Source organism: Geospiza fortis, unplaced genomic scaffold, assembly GCF_000277835.1.
Source record: "Geospiza fortis unplaced genomic scaffold, GeoFor_1.0 scaffold403, whole genome shotgun sequence".
Classification (NCBI taxonomy): domain Eukaryota; kingdom Metazoa; phylum Chordata; class Aves; order Passeriformes; family Thraupidae; genus Geospiza; species Geospiza fortis.
This window is the reverse complement of record NW_005054336.1, coordinates 2,988,352-3,010,821: the sequence shown is the minus strand read 5'-3', so window position 1 is coordinate 3,010,821 and position 22,470 is coordinate 2,988,352. Positions and strand designations below refer to the sequence as shown.

The window sequence follows — 22,470 nt, the reverse complement described above, 5'->3', positions numbered from 1 at the left end:
GTTGATGGCTGCCACTAAGGTGTTTGTTACCCTGATACAGATTTCTAACCCTGGTGCTGCTGTTGGAGCTGGTCTGTCAGAGGAGACTAAAAAGGAGCAGTTAAAAATCTTCAAAAGCAGTGAAATCAAGATGATGCATCTTTAATTACAGTGTAACACCAGTTGGCATTGCTGTTCTGAAAATCCTTCAGGGAAGAGGAGGTGGGCACTGCAGCGGTGCCAGTATGCAGACGCAGTACGCCAGGGATGTGGGTGTAGAGATTCATTCACCTGTGACTGCAGGAGGTTTTTAACAAATTCCTACATTCTAGAATTGACTAGCTTTCATTATTTTGCAATTCTGATGATACCCACACTTTGCTTATTTATATGTTCTCTGATTTTTTTCTCTGTATATTAATTTTAAATTTAAAATTACTATGATTTGCCTAGCAACTAGCTAGTTTTTGTGTTGTGACTTCTCCAAATATCACAGATTTGTTATAACAGTGCTCCCCCTCACCCTCAACCACCAAAAACCAAGCCAGCAACCCACATCCTATGTGAATAACCCTAGATTTAAACAATTTGACATGGAGATTACTGTTTACTTATGCTATTCTCTTTTAAAAGGTGATATTCATACCTCAAAGACTTCTAAATTGTAAGTGGAGCCTTAACATTCAGTTTTGAACCCATACTGTTGATTTGAGTGCTTTCCTCAGAAATACAGAGCTGCTCAAGCACAGTAGTCCAAAACTATTCAAGCACGGTATACAAGCAATGCAGAGTTAAATGTCCAGCTCCTACTAAAGTAAATGCCACAATAGGAAGCATTAAATGAAATTGGGCTGCATGAAAGCAATGTAATTTTTCTTATGACAGTGCAACTGTGCAGTAACTGGTAGTATGGCTTCACCTTGACTACTGTGTGCAGTCCTGGGCTCCACTATTTCAGAAGGATGTGAAGGTGCTTGAATGTGTCCAGAGGGTAATAAAGCTGGTGAGAGAGCTAAAAATAAAGTCCTGTGAGGAGTGGCTAAGGATTTTGGGATCAGTTTAGTTTGGAGAAAAGGAAGCTGAGGGGTGGTGGTGTCAAGCTCCCCTAATGAAAAACTACTGTTAAAGAATATTACTACCAAATTTAAGTTCGTCCCATTCAAATTTGCCTTTGATTAATGAATGCTTATCATAAGGTGGGAATTATTTGCATTAAGTTCAGATTACGTTCTAGCATGAAATCTCACTGGAAGGTGAAACAATTTGGAAGATCATGGTAATATTTCGTACCTGTATAAAAATGTATGTATTGATGAGAAATATCAGTCTCATTTCTCAGAATTGAAGAATATTGGGTAACTTAAAAATCATAATATGACAGATAAAATTTTGAAGGACTTTTTTGTTCATTAGATAAAGGTAAGCTTTCAGCTGTCTACTTATTATTTATTCCCTAAATTAGATTATTTTGATAGAAATTTAAAAATATTTTAATGCTGTGGTGTCTGACTCCTGCATGTTTTCCAGTAGTTTGCTACCACACTTGCATAAGAATCTTTAAAAGACAGTGGCATGATCAACTTAGTAGACAATGCTTTTCTGTTGGTCGGGGATGAGCAGCAGCTGTACAGAAGACTGATATCTTGTAGTAAATTTTTTTCTATGTCATCCTTCCAATTTTTCCACTGTAGACAGACCGGTAGCCCATAGAACATGGGATTATTTAATTAGGAAGATGATTTTTTTATCAGCAAATTAAAAGGATCAGCTTCTGATCACTTGCATTCTGAATGTTGCAAGAGGAAGTTACAGCATGACCTTTTTAAAAGTATGTTTGTAGAAAATGCAGGGTTACTTTTTTTTTTGGTGAATTGCTGGCTCTACAAAATCTGTAGTTCTGAAAGGAAAACTGAAACTTACTTGCCTTTCAGTAATAATGGCCATCTTGCAAGCCAGGCTTATACCTTCCATTCAGCTCTAACTGACTGTAGCTACAGTCAGCTTTTCCGTGAGCAAATACACACAATTATTCTGTAATATCTGCATTGACTTTACAGTGTTATTCCTAGAATAAAAAGTAACCATAACACCACTTAAATGTAATGGAAGTGTATAATTCCCATATGATATATATAAACAGCTTTCAGCTGTTTGTGTGCCAAACCCAACTTGCTATATGTTACTGCTTCTGCTGTTAGTTTATACAGACCGACCTTGGCAGTGCCTGTTTCACAGCCACTTGTGCATCCCGTTTCTACCTAAGCTCAGCTGTTTATTACACTTCTGTTTTAGAAGAGCTATGGCACCTCTCTTCTACTTCTACTAAAACTTTGCTTTACTCTTGACTGCAGAATGTGTAGTGACATAGTATACTGAGTCCATAGAGTAAGAGGTTTAAATGGGAAAGTCTAGGTTTCAAACAGAGGGAAAAGACTTAATAATTTCTCCCAATATTCCTGCTACCTCAAGAGATCAGGTGATGCTCATTGTGTAGAATCTTAGTGCCTGACAGCAAGGAAGATTTTTTCATATACTGATGTATTTTTAGTCTGCAGGTTATGTTGCTTTTGTTTCATAGGCCAGTAGTCATTCTCGTAGAGAGAGATGATGGGGTTAGACTGCATTTGGGTTTTTAAAATCAATTTAGGACAGGAACTATTGTTAATGTTAATGCTGCTTTTCTGTACGTGTGTGAATTTGGCCATAGGTTACATTGGAAATTAGGTTCAGTATGGAAATAGGCATTAAAGGCTCTTGTTCTTGTTACAGATTGTGAGAATTAATAGCGATTATGACAAAATTATTTTTTGAGTAATTTTGTAATGCATACCTCACTGCAAGAAAAACAAAGCCTGAAAAAAGAGATATTACTTTGATATTGCCAATCCTGACAGTGTTCTAGATTGTTCTCTTCATCCAGCAAAAGGGTTTGGAAGGTAGCATGTTTTCTCTCCTCATAGTTTTGTCCTGGGGTTTGTATTTCAGAGGGATGTTTTAAAGGAACCTCTCCATTAAAGCTTTTTGTCTTATCCTTTGATGAACAGTTAATGCTTTTCATTCTAAAAGGTATTTAACCTCTCTTTGCTAATGACTTCCAGTTTGGCTGTTGAAGTAAACTGTTTGCTTTCTTCAAATGTAATTAAAACTTCAGCAAAATGAGCTATAGGTAGAAAAACAAGATATTCCCATTATATTTGTATTTCTGCAATATATTGCTCATATGTGATTTACAGTCAAGGTAAAGAATCTTATAAAACCAAGATACTTGCATTCTCTAGAGCTGGTGGCTGCTTCAGAAATCATTTAGCTAGAAAAAGACAAGAGCAGTGTTGTCTGCATTTTATTAGTAGCAAGTAGAAGACATGGAGTGCCTTCCTCATCAGGGTGATTATTTATCTCATCTGCCAGGTTTGGTTCGGTCACATTAGGATTCCCTTTAGGGACAAGATGGAAACCAGTGCTGCAGGCATTCAGTGCAAGTGAAACCTTTTCAAACATCCTGAAATGTAGGAGCTGCATTTGACTGACAAATGAGGGAAACATCATATTCATCTTAATCTATTGTTTCTGTTAGTTTTGTTTTTTACTTGCCAGTTTTTCTGTATGCCTCTTGAAGCATTGGTCTTAGAGGTTGTTCATTTATACTCTCTGGAACTCCTACATGACAAATACCACAATATTTTGGATGTTACAATTCTTCTTACAGGACAAAAGAAGCTTGCCTTAAATAGTGTTTCCCAGTGCATGTCCCACAAAGCAAGGAAAGAATTGTTTTGTTTAATTGGAGACAAAAGAAAATGTCTTGTTACTAAATGTAAACTTTAGTGAAAATAAAATACACTATGTTCCATGTATTGACAGTGTTCTGTAGGAGTGGTTTACTGAAATGCAATCTCATGTACATACGATGTGGATTCCACCTGTGAAGCTGTTAATTCTTCCTGCTCCTCCATAGAGTCCTGCCTTGTACTATTGAGAGTCAGCTTGGTCTGAGCCACTGTCATGTCTAGATAGCTGCTGTAACTTCAACCACATTAAAGTGCTGGGTGGTGTCTGGGAATAACTTCTGTTCATGACAAAAATATGCAGACAGTTAAAATAAGATTTTTAATACAGTAGATCTTTGAATAATTTGAATATGATTCCTTTTTTTTAAACCATAACAGAAAGAAGAAGGAAAAATTCAAGGGCAGCTTAATAAATCTGATTCTAACCAGTACATCAGAGAACTGAAAGATCAGATAGCTGAGCTGCATCATGAGGTGAGTGATATACTACAGTCTCTGATCACTTGTACCTTTTGTCCTTTCACCTATGGCAGGTTTTGCTTATTTAATAGTTATTACATCTACAGTACCTGTTTTTGCTGAAGGACATTATTTTAAATGAATGCAATAAAACTCTTATACATGAATCTTGTCTTTATCTTGGAATGTAAGAGAACAAAATAGTGATTGGTTTTGTGATTTGACATTGAGATTGGCATTTATGTTCCATCTTGACTTTTTCCTTAATTTGATGAATTGATCATATTCATGTTGCATTTACTCCATTTGGAACTGCATATATGAAAATAAGCCCCTTGATGTCTTTATTTGCTACAACTGTTAAGGCTGCTGTAGTTAGAAGCTAAACCTCACTTGTTCAAGTAGAAGAATTCATGTGTAAATTTTCTGGTTCTTGCTGTTGCGAGGAGGAATTTTATGTGGTAGTATACTGAGATTGCTTAAAAAAAAAAGGATGCTTGCTTAATATCAGTTAACAGATTTTTAACTTTTAAACTGCCAAAACTTTCAATCTATGAAATGTCTGTCTTCAAACTTCCTTGCTCTAATAGTTGTAGTAACTTTCTGTTAGTTAAAAAGATCAGAAGGTCTTGAAACCGAAATGGCTTATGTAACTCCTGTGCTCACTGGCTCATTTCAGTTCATGCTGCATTGTGAAGAAATGTCTTTACCCAATACTCCATCATGTGCAAAGTGCCTGCTCATCTTTGCAGTAGAGTCTCTTTCTAGCCTTTTCATACACAGCTCCGAGACAGTTGCTTAAAACCATAGGATTGAAAAGCAATTCAACCTAATTGTTTGTTGCCTTTTTACTTTTATTAAATAAACACATCCTTTCTTTAAGTGTAGATAGTGTTTTCATAACAATCTTGAGTAGATCCAAGCTTTTAGGATCAATCCCTTGAGACTTACAACACAGTTGAGGATCTTGGAATGTTGTCTATGCTATAGATCACTATGCTATAGATGGAGGACAGTCTCTAGGGTCATCAGTCCAGCACCTTTACTAATCATTAAGTTCACTTAAAAACAGATTTAAAAATCAATAACCTGGCTTTCTCCATTAAAGTACTCTAATTAGTTTCTTTGTTGCTTGCTTGAAGAATCCCCAGAAAGCCAGATATTTAGTGTATTTTTGCATTATGAACAAAATAAGGCACTGTACTGACTTTTTCCTCTGCTCACTGTAGATTTAAAAGGTAAGAAACACTGCTTTGGGGAAAAAGTAGAATTATTCTTGGAAAGCTGTTGCATAATTTTCCCTATACAATCATCTGTTATATGCCTGGCTGAGCAACGGAATTGTCATGAAGGCAAGCAATATTGTACATCTTTAATGTGTATTAGTTAATGTGAACAAACAGGTTGGAAAGAAGATGAGAGAAGATGTTCATAAGCTCACAGAATAATGATAATTCTAAGTAATACCAGTGATTTCCTAAACAGTTCATTCTAGTCAAATCTTTATCAGCATTTCAGTTTGGCGGAAAGGAAATGCTGTGAAGAACATGAATTTCAACAATAGCAGAGTTTGAGTAATTCCATGTGGAAGAGCACTCCTCTTCCAGATATGTGCTTTGTGATGGCTAAATTTTAATTTCCAAGCTAGGTAAATGCTATAGGAAGGAAATAATTCTAGGATATATAGGAACGGTAAGAAGAAATGGTTTGACTTGATGATTTTACAGATGTTCTCTGACTAGTCATTCTATAATTTTCTGAAACTCTGTATGTAATAGATGTGTGCTACCTTGGCAGCATTCTGCATGCTTCTTACACAGACTATATTCAGGCCTGGAAGTCTTTGTTTACTAAGGAGTTATTTTTCCCTTTCCCCCTTACTGTTACCTATGTATTTGTTTAGTTTTTAAATCAAATCTTAAGAGGGAAAGCAGTGTTTCCTCAAAAAGCAGAATCTGAAGAACATGGCAACAGGAAGAGGCAAAAATGTTTGCTCTCAACTGCTTAATGTTAGAAGTATAATTCAGTCAATGCTAGTTAAATAAACAGCTTCCTTAAATCTGCACTGAAGTGTCTTCATGCATACATCCATTAATGGCCATGGTCTTTGTTTTTTGGCTAGCTGCTTTCTGATTCTACTTCTGCAAAAGCTAAAAGAAACGTTACACATTTGCAAATGCATCTTCCTGAAGATAGGGTGATGGTGTATGTGACATGCTGACCACAATCTCCCAGCTGGTTACCTTGTAAAAGGCACTGGAAAAGGAACAGAGCTCTTGGTGACTGTATGGTTACCTTCCAATACATTGTAATTGTGTAACTTTAAACTGCACATAAATGCAAATAGTAATTAAAGCAAAACTTATAATTTAAGGTAGGAGTGGGACGGATATGTGTGAAACAAGGTGAAATGTCTTGGCATGGCCATTAATGTTGATTTTGCATATTTGACTTTTTTTTCCCTCTCCAGCACTGCATTTTTACACCAGAAAAGTTGCATGTTCTCCATCTGAAAGATGGAACAAAATAATGACCAAATCCTGTATTGAATACAAGTAACTGCTGACTAAGTCCATATTCTGGCCTTTGGAAAAACACAATTTCGTGCCTTTGGCCAGCAGTATGAATGTAAATGTTTCTGTGTCAGTGGAGCCTGGAGGAGCTAAATGCTTTAATTCTATTCTGTGATATCATCCAGCAGATGGCAATGATACCAATGATCCATCCTAATTGCAGAATTCTTGTGAAAGGTCTACTGTTCCATCAGTGTTTGCAAGCCAGGCTAGTAGCCAGGCACAGGGGTGAGGAACACCAATAAGGACAGCAAGAGAGTCACTATTACTGAGCAGTCTCTAAAGGTGAATTCTTCACTAAAAGATGGGTTGGGGATGGGAGTTTGCTATGGTACAGGTGCAGCAAGCTGCTGCTGTACCATCTCTCAACTTTCAGGGTGAGAAAAGTTTGGCCCTTAGTATTCACATAGTTCTCTCACTCATTCCAATGTGATAACCTGAATCAGCTGTGTTGGAACTCTGCATGCTGTATCAAATGATTAATCAATGGATTCAGATTACAAAGTGCAATTGTTTGGAAGTTTTTGTAAGTATAAACAAAACTTCTGAAAAATCAAATTAATTTTGGTCACCTACCCTGAGCTCAAAATTTTGCATGCTTCTTAAGAATAATGCGGCTTGAAGCCAAAAGGATAAATTTCAGCTGCTTTTATTACTCACCTAAGAATAGTAATGCTACAGTCAGTCTTCAAATAATATTAGAAGAAGACTTATTTGCAGTAAATTCAAGTTGTGTTCCTGTTTCTGAATGAAACTACATATACTGGAAATTGGTAGTATGGCACCCAAACCTGAACCAATGAGCCACACTGGTATTAAATGTACAAAGTAATTAAATAGAAAAAGATGCCTTTTTTCTTACCATTCAAACACTGTAAAATAACTATAAATGGAATTATTGGATTTTTGGTTTGTTCTAACAAGCTGCCAGCCTGATTCCTTTTATACCTAACCAGAGGATTTCTGTAGCATGGTAAGCTGAGTTGAATATTAACTACTTCAGAGTAAGTATGAACACTTCAGGAGAACAGACAAAATGTGGAGCTTTGAGAACACTATAACCAGAAGTTGTCAACTTCTGCTCTACTAGGCTCTAATCTTCTGTAAACTTCTGCTTAACTGATGAACACTGCAGTGTTAGGCTAATGGTTGGACTCTGTAGAAGCCTTTTCCAACCTTTACAATTCTGTGGTTCTATGCACATTGTCTTAACTATATTTACATGCACCTCTTTCTTGCACTGATTTGAACAACCAAATATGGGTTATAATATAAATATTAAGTATAATTTGTAATGTTATGTAAAATAGTGCATTAATTCTTAAATTCCTCAGTGCAACCATAACTCCACTCAGAAATCAAGTACATGTAGATCAGTTATTACTTACTTGCATTTTGAATTTTAGTAAACATATCTGGTTTTATACTCATTCCCTAGAAAGTTACTGACAGCTATCCTGTAATCTTTTACACAACCTATCAGTATTCAAAGAACAGCTGATGCATAATGAAAGGACACTCAGATTGAAGTATTTCTAGTTAGCCAGTAGCTAATCCCATGATCAGTCATGTAGGTTAAGTGCTGTACTTCCTTTCCTCCTTATTGGCTGAGTTTGTGATTTATTTGGCACAAAGTTGTTAGGTGGCTGTGACTTATGACCTTATTGTTGAAGGCTGAAACTATTGTGAAAACCTGAAATCATCAAGGATCATCACAAACGTGACATCATGATGTAAACTTCTTTGAGAGTTTTCAATATGTACTGGCCTTAGACTCTCTGCCTTCTCAGAATCTCGTGTTCAGTTACCATTTGTTCTTTTCATTTACTGAAATCTTTCCACCTAGCATTTTCTTTCTTTTTCCTTTTCCCTCCCATTCTTAAAGCTATCTCTGCAGCATTCTTGACTTCTAGCTTAGTGGGATTTTAACTTAAAATGCTTTCTCAGTGTGCAGCTCCTGCAGGCTGCAGCTTCTGTGAAGCAGCTTTTGTTAGTCTTGTCAGTAAGTACAGAAGCTTGGCTGCCCTATGTTTCCTACAGGAGAAATAAGGTGTAGTGATCGGTGTATTCTGTCACTTGACCTCACAGTTCATGAGCTTTAACTGATGTAGCATAAATGGCCTGAGCACACAGACCCTTTAAGGTTGTCCTGTGCTTACTTTCAGGCTGCACCAGGAATGCTAACATTTCACAGAAGTTGCCTTTGATTAGATACAGAAATGTTATGTGAAAGCAATTTCTGTGAAACATTTTTACTCAAGAGAATAGATCACTAAGTAGGTAGCACTGGGGTAAAGCTGTTAAATTATGTGGAAATAAATACATTGGAAGTTTGGCCTGTTATGAGCTTCCATTTAGTAAATTTTGAATGCTTAAGAAAAACTATGACTATTGAAAAAGCTGTTACTCCTTTAAACACAAATCATATTCTGGAGAAACAAGGAGGGGGTTGTTTGTAGTTTCCCACCTTTTCCTTTTAACTCAAACTGCATGGAATTAAATGATTTATAAACTGCTGAAGTTCTGCATTTCATGCACTACCTCTCTGTATGTGCAGTCACTTTATATATATTACCCAGCAGCTGCTTCTGCTTCCTGTTGGATGTTGCAAGGCTTGTATGTGTTACCTAGATTACAGGGGTGGTACAAAAGATTAGAATTGATGTGCTTACCCACAAACTACACTGGCAGACCACAAGACACCTTTGGAGACAAAAGCAAGTGGTTTCCAGTCTTTCAGACTTCGTGATTTAGGACTGAAGTGCTTAAGTTGTTTCACATGAAATTTTACAAAGTTTGCCTTTGTTGCACTGTAAGGTGAATTTTGTCACTCTTGGAATCCTGTAATGTGTTTGTTTTGCTGTAAAATTTCAGGTTTTTATGTACTATAGTATTTCAAACGTAGATTTGGTTTAGTCTTATGACAATTTTCGTAACAAAAGCTGAATTCTGCCTAACATGTTGCTTGTACAAAAGCAAGTAGCCTCTACAGTTTGGGATTGTGGATGTGTATTGGCTGTCTGTGTTAGAGGACAGCTTTATGAAGGCAGCAGCAACATACAGAACATACAGTGCTTCCTTTACTTAAGTAATTTTTTCCTCGGAAAGTAGGAATTTGGATGTTGAAGAATAGCCCATTTTTCAGTTTTACTGTGACATCTGTGCATCTGCACGGACTATTCCATCCATCATGAATCTAGAGAGATGGTTGCTGGAGTTTAGGAAGAATGTTGTGAAAGTACCACTACATGTTTTGTCTTTTTTTTTGTGCATGCATCTGCTATTGACCAATGTCAGAGGGAGAATACAGCTTCTAGCTGTTTCTTTCTAGTGAGATATCCTCATGACAAATAATTAGTTGCAATATTTTGAGAAGAAGCAAGGATAATGTGCAAATCTTATGCAGGTGTTTGATATTTGAATGAAAACCAAAATTCTGATGTTAGTGTGACACACTGGTCCAACATTTAGAAAATGCAACTTGTCCAGCGTGGACAAGTTAATGATATCTCAGCACAGCTGATGGAAAAGAACAAGATGGCAAATAACTGGAGCATTACTATTCTGCCAAAATAATTTTCAGGCATTTAGAAGACTTTATAATAGTCCCTTTAAGTGAAATTCTTGCATATTGACAGTGCAGAAAATTGGGTGTTTTTAAAGATATTTCCCATTTCAGTATCTGAAAACTTAATGGCTCTTTGAAGAAGGTAGTGAGCATTAGTTTACTAATCTTCCATTTCCACATAGATATAGTTTATCTAGGAATGGATCTGATATTATGCCTTAAGAACCTAATGCAGTCAGTAAGATTCTGATATAGGTGTTATCTCTTGGTCTGATCATGCTCTTGGTGAGCTAACATTTTAAGATTGGCTTAATGAAAAGAGATATTAAAGTTGGAGGTTAAATACTATGCTTTTAAAAGATTTTGCTTGTGTAAATAAAATTCAAGACACTTTAAGTAATGACTTTGAGGATAAATAATGTATAAGTTGTGACCAACAGAGTAATTGGTTATATGGCTGAATTAAGGATACATCTTGCAAGTTGAATTAAGTTTCTAAGCTTTCACTGCTGAAACTAAAATGGAGATGGGAAACTGAACTTGTAGCCCATCAGTGCGAAGGATTAAAAAAATTCACCTATACGGACAACACTATTAATACCTAAATAAAATTCAATGCACTATAGTACACAGAATGAAATATTAAACCACATCAACAGTTCCTTTAGTCTTAAATACCATAAACTTATATGGTAGGTAAACTGTGTTTTAAAGCTTTTCTTCCTTGTATTTTTTATTGTTAGCTAATAATCTTAAATCAGTTAGTGGTTCTGGGCCCCAGCACAGATTGATCCAAGTTGTCCCCTGAAGAGATGAGGGTATGTCTTTACAAGCAGTGAAATGATGATTTCTGCATTGGCCATAACTGAGAACAAAATGATGATACTGCTTGTGGCCCGTTGGAGTAGCACAAGATGGGCTGGCCACTTCTAGCACATTCCTAGCTCCTATATCTCTCAGAATAATTGTATCTGGTTTTGATGATGGGATATCAGTGGGAAGCAATATTCCTTTCCTCTGTTAATTTTATTATTAGGCTTCCATTGAGTCAAATTCAATGCTTACCAAATCAAATGTTTTCTTATCTGATGCACCACTAGACTACATTCAGAAGCAGAGCAAATAACTTGGAGTAAGTAACATAGCTTTGCATAATGGAGATGAGGAGTGACTGAGGAAAGTGAATTCTAGTTGAAGTTCAACCTACCAGAAATTTTTTCAAGTTCTCTGAGGAGATACTTAGAGAACGACAGATAGCAGCGGATCAGATCATATGTGCAAATGAGAATGAGAGAAGATAAATTTGTCACCATTTAAGTACCTGAGGAACAGAAATAGGTGGTAACATTTCTTTTATCAGAACTACGGCAAAACCAGCAAGGCCCAAAGTGTCTCATCCTCTCTCTGTAATATATGCAATTAGATACAATGTTCTTTTACTCAGTCTCTTGCCAGTTATTTCTCCCCGCTCCATTTCTTCTGTAAGAAGTGTACTATTCCTTTTTCATGTAGTGCCAGCACAACTACATTTGTCTCTTGGAAACTGTCATTTTACTTGCTCACTTTGATAAAACCAGCTAAGATTTGTGGGATTCATTCCAGTCAATTTTTACTTCAGTCAATTGTTTTCCCTTCATAGTTCTCAGTAATGTTGGTTGAAAGCCCTGTATCAACTCTTGAAAAGCACTTGTTTCTCAGTCCAGACTAGAGTCACATTAGCATCTTCTAATAGATATTTTACTAGACAAGTGCTTTCAAAATATGTGACTCTTTATAAATGTTTTCTTACTTGATAAGAAATGTTGTCCCTGAAAGGAAATATGTTAGCCCTCAGATTTACAAAGTAAGCATTTCAGCTTGTGGTAGAAGTTTATAGCACAATAAATCATGTGCTTTTCTTTTACCATATCTTGCAAGAACAGTTGGACAAGAGATGATCAGATTTTTCCCTCCCCACAAATAAAGCTCTTGCAAGGACAGCTAAAAAATGTAGTTGCTTTACTAGTATGTGTCAAAGTTACAGAATGTCTGTGCTGGCAGAGTCTGATTTAAGTGGTTGTGGTCAGTCTGAGGAACCTGTGATGTGATAAGATAGCGTTTGTGAGGTCATGTGGTTTGCAAACACCCAATCTAATGTAGCAGCTTTGTCTACACAGGATAGTTAAATATATACTCTATACTTTAGAAAAGTGAATTGCTTTATTCCTTTAACTCAGCTTGTTCTTAAAAGTGTTAGAGATGTTATACTGGCTTGATAATACCCAGATTATTACTGAAAGAATGAACTCATTGGGAGACTTAATTATTCAGTAGCTTTCTCCAATTTAATTGACCTTAATAAAGCAACTACCTTTAGAAAGTATCTCACTAAGCAAGCAATTGACAGGCAGATGGAATATACAGTGGAATCCCTGTATATTTTATAACCATCATTTTTTAAATTCAATTAACTTTGAGTGGTCACAGTGTAATTAACACAGGCATGTTACACTTGCCCTAAATGACAATATTGATTCCATAATGATGGTACTTCATTCCATGAATCGTCATCTTTGTGTCAGATAAAGTTGATTCCTCTCCCTTCCCTCCTGGTAACACCATCAACAAAATATTTTCCATCCCTCGTGAGGGTGAAGAAAACCTCTGAATGTGATCAGTATAACCAGGACAGTGGTGTAGTCTGTCCTTAAATGGAACAGGTATAACTTTGTTTACTTGGATGAGGGCAATGGTTTTTGGTATGAATCTTAACTGTTTCACTGCCACTAGTGACAGATTCAATTCAGTGCTAAAATAAATGAAGACTGGTGATTGCTGTTTTTATAAACATTTTCCCCCTTCTTTGTGCTGACTGTATCCTACATGTCACAGCTCCAGATCTGTCTTGCTCAGCAGTGTAATAGTTCTTGACTGCAGCATTAGAGATAAATATAGCTAGCTATAATTAATTACACTGTGTCCTTTAAATTTTGTATAGATTGCCAAAGCAAGTAAACTGATTGGAGGTAAAGTTATTTCTCTATCATGGCATTATAATGTTCTTGATTGTTGGAGCTGTGTGACCTGTCTGCTTTACTGATTAGAGTTATGTCAGGGTCTGTCATGTTTTTCTGCCTATAAATAAAATTTTGGGTATTGAAAAATGGAGGAATTGAGGGTTCTACTGGTTTATCTGAGTAGTTGTTCCTTGCAAAAACTATGTATTAGCACCCATACACAGGTGCCAGCTCTGGGAGAAAACAAGCTCAGGAGAAGATTGCTATTTGTTAGTTTGTTATAGGTCTCTGTAAGCTTGTCTGAATATAAGCAGGCAAACAGTGGAAGTGTGGTGGAAACACCTCCCAAAATCCTTTTATCAATTTGAGTGGCAGTCAACACAGATGAAAGTAGCTTCTGCAATTAGGGGCAGAAATGTAACTTAGTCCATTTAAAAAAGCTGAGTTTAAGTCCTGCTTTTAAATGACAGAGTAAAAGTGTGAAATGCTCATTTCCTGTAACTGTTGCCTGTAATGGGTACATTTTCAGTCTCTATCAGCCAGTACATTCTAGTTAATACTTGAGGTTTCAGTGACATTTGTATTTATAGATGCATAAGGTAGGGAGAAGGAGTATTGAGATTTAGGTGTTTTCTTGAATGTAGTAATTGCAGTACATGAAGTGTGATTGCACTGCTGTTTTAAAATATTTTTGTTGCTGTGTCCTCTCACCAAACAAACACTTCCATTACAGCTTCTTGCAGAAAGAGTTTCTGGGAACTTTCTATAAATAACTAGCTGGGAGGTAGAAGGAAAATTCCTAGGCCTGTCATCCTGGACCTTCCTTTGGAATTGCACACAGTCTCACTACAAGAAACCTGTCAGCTCTTAGAAAAATTCCCTCAAGAAATAAAACCTGACACAGTTACTAAATACTGACTTCTTTTCAAAATAGCATTTAAGTTGGGTATTCCTCAGTGCTGTTGCTATTTCAGTTTGTATATTTGATACCTAACTTCAAAGTTAAACTTGATCAGACTGCACTAGATCAAAACCAGATACTTAACCATGTAGTGCAGTGATCAAAAAGTCATGACCTCCCATTGATCGCTTTATTGGTTTCCTGTTCTGATTCACTGGAAACCTTCTGGTCTGAACACTTGTTGCTGGTTTTAATCTTTGTCACGTTTACAGTGCAGCAGACTTGGTAAAACTGATCGACAACATAGATTTAATTTAACATCATATTTCATTTTAGCTCAAGTACTCTCAAAATGATAATGTTGAGAAAACCCACTTTTTATAAAAAACTTGAGTCAAGAAATTTAAGAGTACATTCAGAGCAGTATGAAATACACATGTGGACAACTGGAGGTGAGCTCCAGTAGATTTTATTCTGTAGATTTATTTAAGCTTCCTGACAGAAATAGGGATTTTGTAATACATTTTGTGTTACTCTTAGACTGAATAAAACTTATGAAAGCTGGCAATTTAAAACAGAAGGTAAATATTTAAATGCTGATAAAAAAACCCCAAAGCCTGAAATTACTCAGTCTTGGAAATTCTCTGCTGCTCTTTTGCTTTTCACCTAGGACACACTTATCTCTTTTTAGTGGTATGGTCACCAAAGTTCATTTTAGATAAATATTTCAGGTTGTACAGCAATATGTTGGTCATCCTTTTAAAAGTATGAGTTTCAAAAACAAAGGTAATAGTTTCCTTAAACAGGAGACTTCAGTAATTAATCATGTACACAATCTTGGTTTCCAAGGAGCTAATGATGAGTGGGGCAGATTCAATTAATGCTGTAATACCTCATGACTGTTGCTTTTAAGCCTACTATAGATGGAAAAAGGGAAAAAAAGTCAGTCCCCAGAGGGTTTTTTAACTTTTAAGAATAGCAGCCATAGTGGCACAGCCAGAGAAAGGAGCCTAGGTCTATTCAGGTATTTAATATTGTCATTCACCACTGTGAAGTGATAATGTACTACTCTATGCCTTAAACTGGAGTCATCTTGTTACAATGGGAGAGTCATCACTAAGTAGCAGTCAGCTGTTAAGTAGGATAAGGGATCCCATTAGATGCTGTGGACAGTCTCAGGAGTTTTTAAGAATTACAATAAATTTGCTTTTATTAATGTTAAATGTGATTATAACTTAATAGATCATAACTGATTTTTTATTGACTTGTAATTTTCTAAATCTCTATTTTCATGGTGCCAAGTTGACAATATTTTTCTGAATTATAGGAAAGGTATTTGAAAATCCTTATGACTTGTTTCTTCAGCTAAATGTGGTTAGATCATATTTTCAGCAGCATTCTAGTTTTCTTTTGAATCATGTTTGGGTTTTAAGTAGGAAATCTTGTGAAGACTTTCAAATGTTACTAAGGTTAGAACACATAAAGAGGGAGCTCTGATTTTTAGACTCCTCTTCTTACAAGTAAAAGCACTGAGAATTCAGGATCTTTATTCTTTAAATAAACACTTAAATTGATATACTGCCTTCTGCCAAAACGAATTTTATACACCCAAGGCAATGGTCACATTTCCATCTCACTTGTGTATTTCTTGGTTATCTTACTGTGACTAGATTTAATACTTATTGGCAAGCTTTGTTAAAACCTGTCTTTACTACTTTAGAATTGAGTAAATTTCAAGAATTAATTACTGATTGAAACCATTTAAAGGGAGCAGACAGTAGCATTTTAGTTCCACTTTTCACCACTGAACTCCTAGCTTAAAACCTCACAGGTTACAACATAAAAATGTCTCTCAGAGCTTAAGTCAAACTGTTTCACAAAGTCCCACTTGAAAGTTTAACCTATGTTCCCTACTCAAAAAACCCAAAGGGACTCAGAAATATAACTTGCTTGCAACTATCACCCTTCAAACTTGATTCTATGATTTAATATGGAACACCTTTTGAATTGTTTAAAACTTCTGAATTTCTCTTTACTGTTTCTCCTTCATGCCTGGCTTGATGAGGCAGTCAGCATCAGGTAAGAAAGTTTATTTTAAGGTTCAAGGATCTGATTGTTAGCCTTTTTTCAGCTCTTCTAATTTGTGGAAGTACACTGTTACCTGTTAAAAGTATGTACAGTTTTTTCATATGTTGACCAGTAGACATAACAGTTTGTCTTTAAAATGCTGAATTCTTTAGACACAAGAAAATATATAAATGTGCATATTATTAAGATTTTGTTGTTGATTCAGCTGGCTTTTGAAGGTATAATGATGACATATATTTTGATCACATAATGTTATTAACCCTTTGAAATGTCCTAAAGACTATGTGAATGTGTTGTAGTAAAAACTAACTGGGTTGAAGTTGCAGTCATCTAGACAATATGACCTGGATTTGAGAATTAAAAGCAAAACACATGGGGTTTACCAGACCTGGTTTTTTATTGGTTGCTTTTTTTTTTTAAGAGATCAGATTTGAGATTCTTGCAAACTGAAGCAGTAAAAATCAGGTTCCTTTAAATGTTACTTGTTGGAGTGACCGAGATCTAGTTCCCTTCGCATGAAGGAAGGCCAGACCCAAAACTGAAAGCCTTTAACCAATATCGACTGTATAAAAGAGAAGAGAAACTAAGAGACCCTGGGGTGCAAGTCCATACTTTGCTCAGCATGGCTGTAGTTCCTTCAGGGATAAGTATAGAGTAGAACTAGGGTCTGGGGGGAGTGTTTGGGTTGGATCCACACATCCTGCATTCCAAGCCCTTAGTTGGATTCCCCATTGTCTCAATATGCTTGGCTAGATGAGTGGCAAGATCTTGGCCTAATGCTTTAGTTCCTACCTTAAGCTCTTTTCCCATGTTCAAATAAAACACTGACAACAAGAATCTCAAGTCTGTCTTAAAAAGCTGACAAATTAGTTTCAGTGTGAATAAGGTTGTTCACCTATTGCAAAATCTAAGCCATACTTACACAATGGCAAACATAGAATTGGTAGTTAAAAGTCAGGAAAGATGTTTTCAGTTGGTATTGTCTCCTCTGACACTGGCTTAGCATGCAGCACCAGCCAAATCAGACAAGGCAACATTGGACATTAATAGGAAGTATATTAAAAACCAAATAAAGGGAGTTCTATTGCCACTTGGTATCTAGATGGATGTAGAGAGTTTAAAGAAGGTCTGTAGGAAAGTTAAAGGGAACTGAATGATGGTTGTCTTGATTAACATCTGTTTATGAGAAGCTAAAATGGATTGGGAGTCATCTGCTCTAGAGAAAAAACTGAAGAAGGTACTATGGTTAAAGTTTCAGAATAATGACCACAGAACTGCTTTTCACTACTTGTTCCTGCATTATTAGAATCTGGGGGCACTTACTAGAACAAGTAGATTAGTTTAAAACAAATAAAGGAATTTCTGGAATTTGCTGCCACAGAAGATGTGGAGGTCAACAGCAAATTTATGATTAGTCAGGGACAGCTGATCTATAAACGTCTGCCAAAGCAACTAGAAAAGGATTTCACTCCTATTTGCTACAACATCTTCTGGCCAAGTGAATGGAGGTTTGGTAATATGAACGTCCTGTTGTCACTGTTGGAGACACCATATTAAGCTGATGGACCATTGCCCTGAGCCAATAGTACAGTAAAGTTCCTCCCTTGAAAAAAGATACTGCTTTTTCTTTTAGAAGTGTAGAGCCTTACTTGCTAGACTGTAAAATTATATGAGAGTCAAAACTTAATTTTAGGAAACTTCAATCGTAGAGCTTTATGCTGCATTATCCGCTTGTATTTAATTGCATTGGGAGTGCAGGCTGTCTGCAAGTTGTTTCAGATAGTCTGAGAAGCCGTACCAAACCTTCTTGTTGCAGTAAAAATTCCAAATAATCCAGCTCCTTCAGAAATGCTCCTGAACAAATAGAGGTTGAAGGGCCCCTGAACAATTTTCAGCTATGACAGTACACTTGCCCCTGTCAGTGCAGCCTAGCATGCTGTTAGCCTTCCTCACTGCCCAGGAATGGTGTGAGTTTGAGTTAGCCTTCCTTGTGCCAGGATCCCATTGTCCTCTTCAGCAGTGCTGCTCTCCAGCGTGTTGATCCTCATAATACAAACAAGGTCTATGCCACAGTGTTCTGGCTGAGGCGGCCATTTCTGAAGCAGACAGAAATTCTGGAGCCCTGTGACCATTGATAAATGTGTAGTGTGTATTCTCTGTGTTATGTTTCTTCACAGCAGTCTGTTTACTCTTACATGCGAGGAGTGCTTAAGAAAAAAGGCAGCCAGGTGTAAAGCTGCAGATCAGAAGTGTTTCTGGAAAGTCAGAGATTTGTTATTCTAACGAAAGGATGCACAAAGATAACACAGTGTTTTCTGAGACTCCCTTTAGGAACTGGCAAAGGCTGTGTCTATTCATGATTATCTTCACCAACAGCATTTTCCACAGACTCCCATTTGGAACAGTTGCTGCCTAAAACTGTGAAACCATGATTTTGTCATGTTACCTAAATAACTTCATCTAAAGGTATCTTGTTTAAGTCTTCAGAAAAACAGTTGAGGTCATTGGCTTGGCTGAGTGTCCCAAACAACTAACATTGAGTATCAGCTTTATAATTTCAGGTGAACCAGTGGCTTAACTGTACAGACCTAAAAGCATATAATTTCTTACTCTAATATGAAGTTCGTAGTCATTTGTACAGCAGTTCTTTTTTTTCCTGTGGTAAAGGTGGAGAGAAATTGTTGGGTTTCTGTGTTTTATTTTCCTAGTGACTAAAATTGATAGCTGTTTTGGAAAATTCATGTGGTAGCTAATCTGATCATATTGCAGGATATTTTCAGGAATAATATTTCTAAATAACACAAGAATTTCTGTACCAGGCTTTCTGCATCTAGATATATAAGCTAGTAAAAATTATCTATTCCAGATATATTTATATTTGATATAAGCTGGTTTTGCTTGCATCATGAGTTATGCTGTACAAGTGTGGAGCTCTGTTTTTCTTGTCTTTATACAAAGTCCTCATGAAACAACAGCAGCCTATGTGTATGTGAAGAAAATGCAAAAAACTAATGTTAGTATGCACAGTAACCACAAAGGTTTAGATCTGCATCATGTTCCCATATTCCTAACAGGGATTTTTTGCTATAACATCAAAAGTTGGGAGTTTTTACATGCTAACGTGCAATTTAATGGCTTCTAGCATGATTATGACTCTTGTGATCTTTTTTCAACTCCTTTTTTATTCTCATCTTCTGCACAAGCCCATGGTAAGTACAGAGATGCCTTCTTCCCCAAATGGACAGGTAAAAATCTCCTATTGGTGTCAATACCAAGAACATACAAGCACTTCTTACTTAGCAAAGTGAATATTGCCTCAGATTTCTGAAACATCAAACAGATTTTGGTAAAGAAGCTCTTCAGCATTTTATTCTTTCTATTCTCCAGGTCTCTTACTGTAAAAAGCTGCTTCCAAATTAGCACTAGGTTCATCTTTTAAACTTTTAAAGTGACATCAGGAAGGTTCTATAATCCATTTTTAATATTTATGTGCATCCTTGAGATTTTTTTATCTTAATATCTCAGAGTGTCAAACTGACCCTGAGGTATCTTCTACTAAAAGCTAACAAAAATTAAATTCTAGATCAAACAAACCAGAACACCACAAAAACAACCAACCTCCAGAATGTCTTCCATGAGTTGCAGTTATTTTTCATTAAATTAATAGGAGACTTGCCAAACTTTAGTGCTTTGTGTCTTAGTTTTGAGTAGTTTGAATGCATGGTTGAAATTGTGTATCACTCTGCAGCACATTGAATTAAAATATTATCTGTCTGTGGTCAGGTAACAATTTCTGTCTTGTTTGACGTTCTCTTAAAATTGCAACTACAATCTCTTTATGCTGTACAGAGATGTTTCTCTCATACTATTTGATGTGAAATCTCATAGGATCTGAATTAGATAATTAAGATACTTAATGTTACAACGTAGACTGAACTAAACATCCTCTTGGGAATTTTTTTCTGTGACTCTGAAAAGCTGGCGATATTTACTGGGGACCCTGTTCATTGAAGGGGGTGCTTTCTCAAGTAAGAAATCAGGCAATATGACAAAGAATGGAGCTATAAAGTAACATGTTAAGGCCAAAAGTGTTGTTGAAACAAATAGGCCACTCTAGAAGACAGAAGCCATCTTTGTGGGGATATTAAAGATGCAGTAAAAGCAGAATCTCTCATTACTGATTCTAGGTACCTTGATTATTAAGCCTTAAATACTTGAAGTGATCATCAAATGTGCTACTTTCTGGTCTTTCATTTTATCCAGTAAGAGTTCAATGGGACATTTCTTGAAAATACACTTGTTTTTTTCGTTTGGTTTTTGTTGTTTGGGTTTTTTATTGCTGGACTCTTGAGCTGTGATTAACTGTCAACTTCCACTTTTTCTAACAGATCAAATGTCTAAAAGGCCAGAGAAGCTTCTCAGACCAACCCACTTTTGATGGGATTCACATTGTCAACCATTTCACAGGAGATGATGAATCATTTCATTCTTCTGATGAAGATTTTCTAACTAACTCCATACAGGAGAGTGGGGTGAACTTTCATCTTCCCAGGAGGACTGGTCAGATGTCTTTGGATCACACACTTGTAGACAGCAGTGACAGTGATACTGAGGAAAGTGCCCTTCAGACTGGGAATTCAGACAAGATGGTTTCTAAGCAGAGAAGAACAGAATCTTACTCTACTACTGTGTGATTATCACTGTGACTAGCACTGAAGACTTCCATATTTCTTTAAGGCTGAAATTTTGAGGGAACTGAAACCATCCAGCAGTTGGTTTAGGTAACTATTGGATTGGTCTGGCCTGTGATAAATATATACAAGTACTGTCTATCTGCCTTCTCTCTTTGCCAAATCTTGCTAATGACATACCATTGCCATAAAACAGGATGGGAAGAAGTTGATGGATGACAGTTTTGACAGTATTACTGAATGTTCTTTGGTTTAGAAACTGCAAATATATTATTTCTTTAATGTGTAAGAAGCAGTTTTGCTGTTCACAAACACAGGAATTATTTTCCTCAAAAGAAATTGCTTTTGTGCAATATTTTATGCTCTGAACAAATGTGTATGTTTTACATTGTTATCCTTTTGTGATCAAGATGGACCCTAGTAAACCATCTGATCATGACACACATATATATATAATTATCTTATGCTTCTCAATTAGTTTTGGTTTTTTACTAAAGTTATTGGATGCCCACAGAAGGCTTGAAAGGCAGGCCTTTATCTGTACTACTTCATATATGCAAATAATGGTCACTAATGTCATAAAGGTGTTTTTCACCATTTTCACTTAAATCTATGTGCATCTGCTTTTGATGTTGCTAAATAATAAATGGTCTGAATATGTTAATTACAATAATGTTTATTTTGTACATATTTATGTATCTACACCAAGCTGAAAATGTACATTACTCCATTTTATATGAGGAATGTAAATGTTGCGATATTACTGTCTCTGGTATTCTAACAGGAAAATGAATTCTGTATATACACACTAAAAGTGAATTACTAAATAAAGGCAAAACACTAACTTTGCATTAAGTTTCAGCCTAGCTACACTAACAGGCTCATGTCAGAAATGCTTGTTCAAAACACTATTGACTGAAATCTTTTACCTTCATGTATATGTAATGAAAATAAATTTTTCATGATTTAACAAGGTTGTAGCATTTACTGCTTAGTCCCTTCCAAGCTATAGTCCTTGGCTGCCACATAGTTACTTGCATAGGCTCCAGCTAGGTTCAAATAAGGTGAAGAATTATTCATGTCTTAGTTTTAATAAATACACAGAGCAGTGGAAATACGTTCAGTTCTCTTAGAGTTTATATTACAGAGCTATTTAGGAAATAAACAGTTGGTGCCCCCACCAAATAGCTGTGATTGAGCAAAGCAGTAAGAGCTGAGCTGAGCAATATGCTTCCAGGCTCCTGAAAACTGAGATCCAGTCAAACAGCCTGAGCTTCTTGAACAGAACAAGATATTCTACTGTTGTCATATGAACATTTACGTGCGCTTGCGGACACATTCTAGAGTCAAGAATGTTCTGTTATTGCCATCTTATGTAATTAGGCAATCCTTAAGACTACTTTTAGTAATGTTTACAATTGTTCTAT

The 22,470-nt window shown here is 36.2% G+C and overlaps 1 protein-coding gene across 4 annotated transcripts in view; it reads left to right on the top strand.

Annotated features, from left to right (window-relative positions):
• The window catches only part of EVI5 (ecotropic viral integration site 5), a 61,190-nt gene extending 39,174 nt beyond the window's left edge, over positions 1 to 22,016 (top strand). For 3 of the 4 annotated variants that reach the window (XM_031057876.1, XM_031057877.1, XM_014307460.2), the window contains 2 exons: positions 4,146 to 4,241; positions 20,741 to 22,016. In XM_031057876.1, the coding sequence (XP_030913736.1) occupies positions 4,146 to 4,241; positions 20,741 to 21,046 (402 nt within the window). In that variant the 3' untranslated portion in view covers positions 21,047 to 22,016. Of the gene's footprint in view, positions 1 to 4,145; positions 4,242 to 16,333; positions 16,344 to 20,740 lie in introns of all 4 variants that reach the window. The other variant, XM_031057879.1, reaches the window with a different exon arrangement.
• The last annotated feature ends 454 nt before the right edge of the window (positions 22,017 to 22,470 follow it).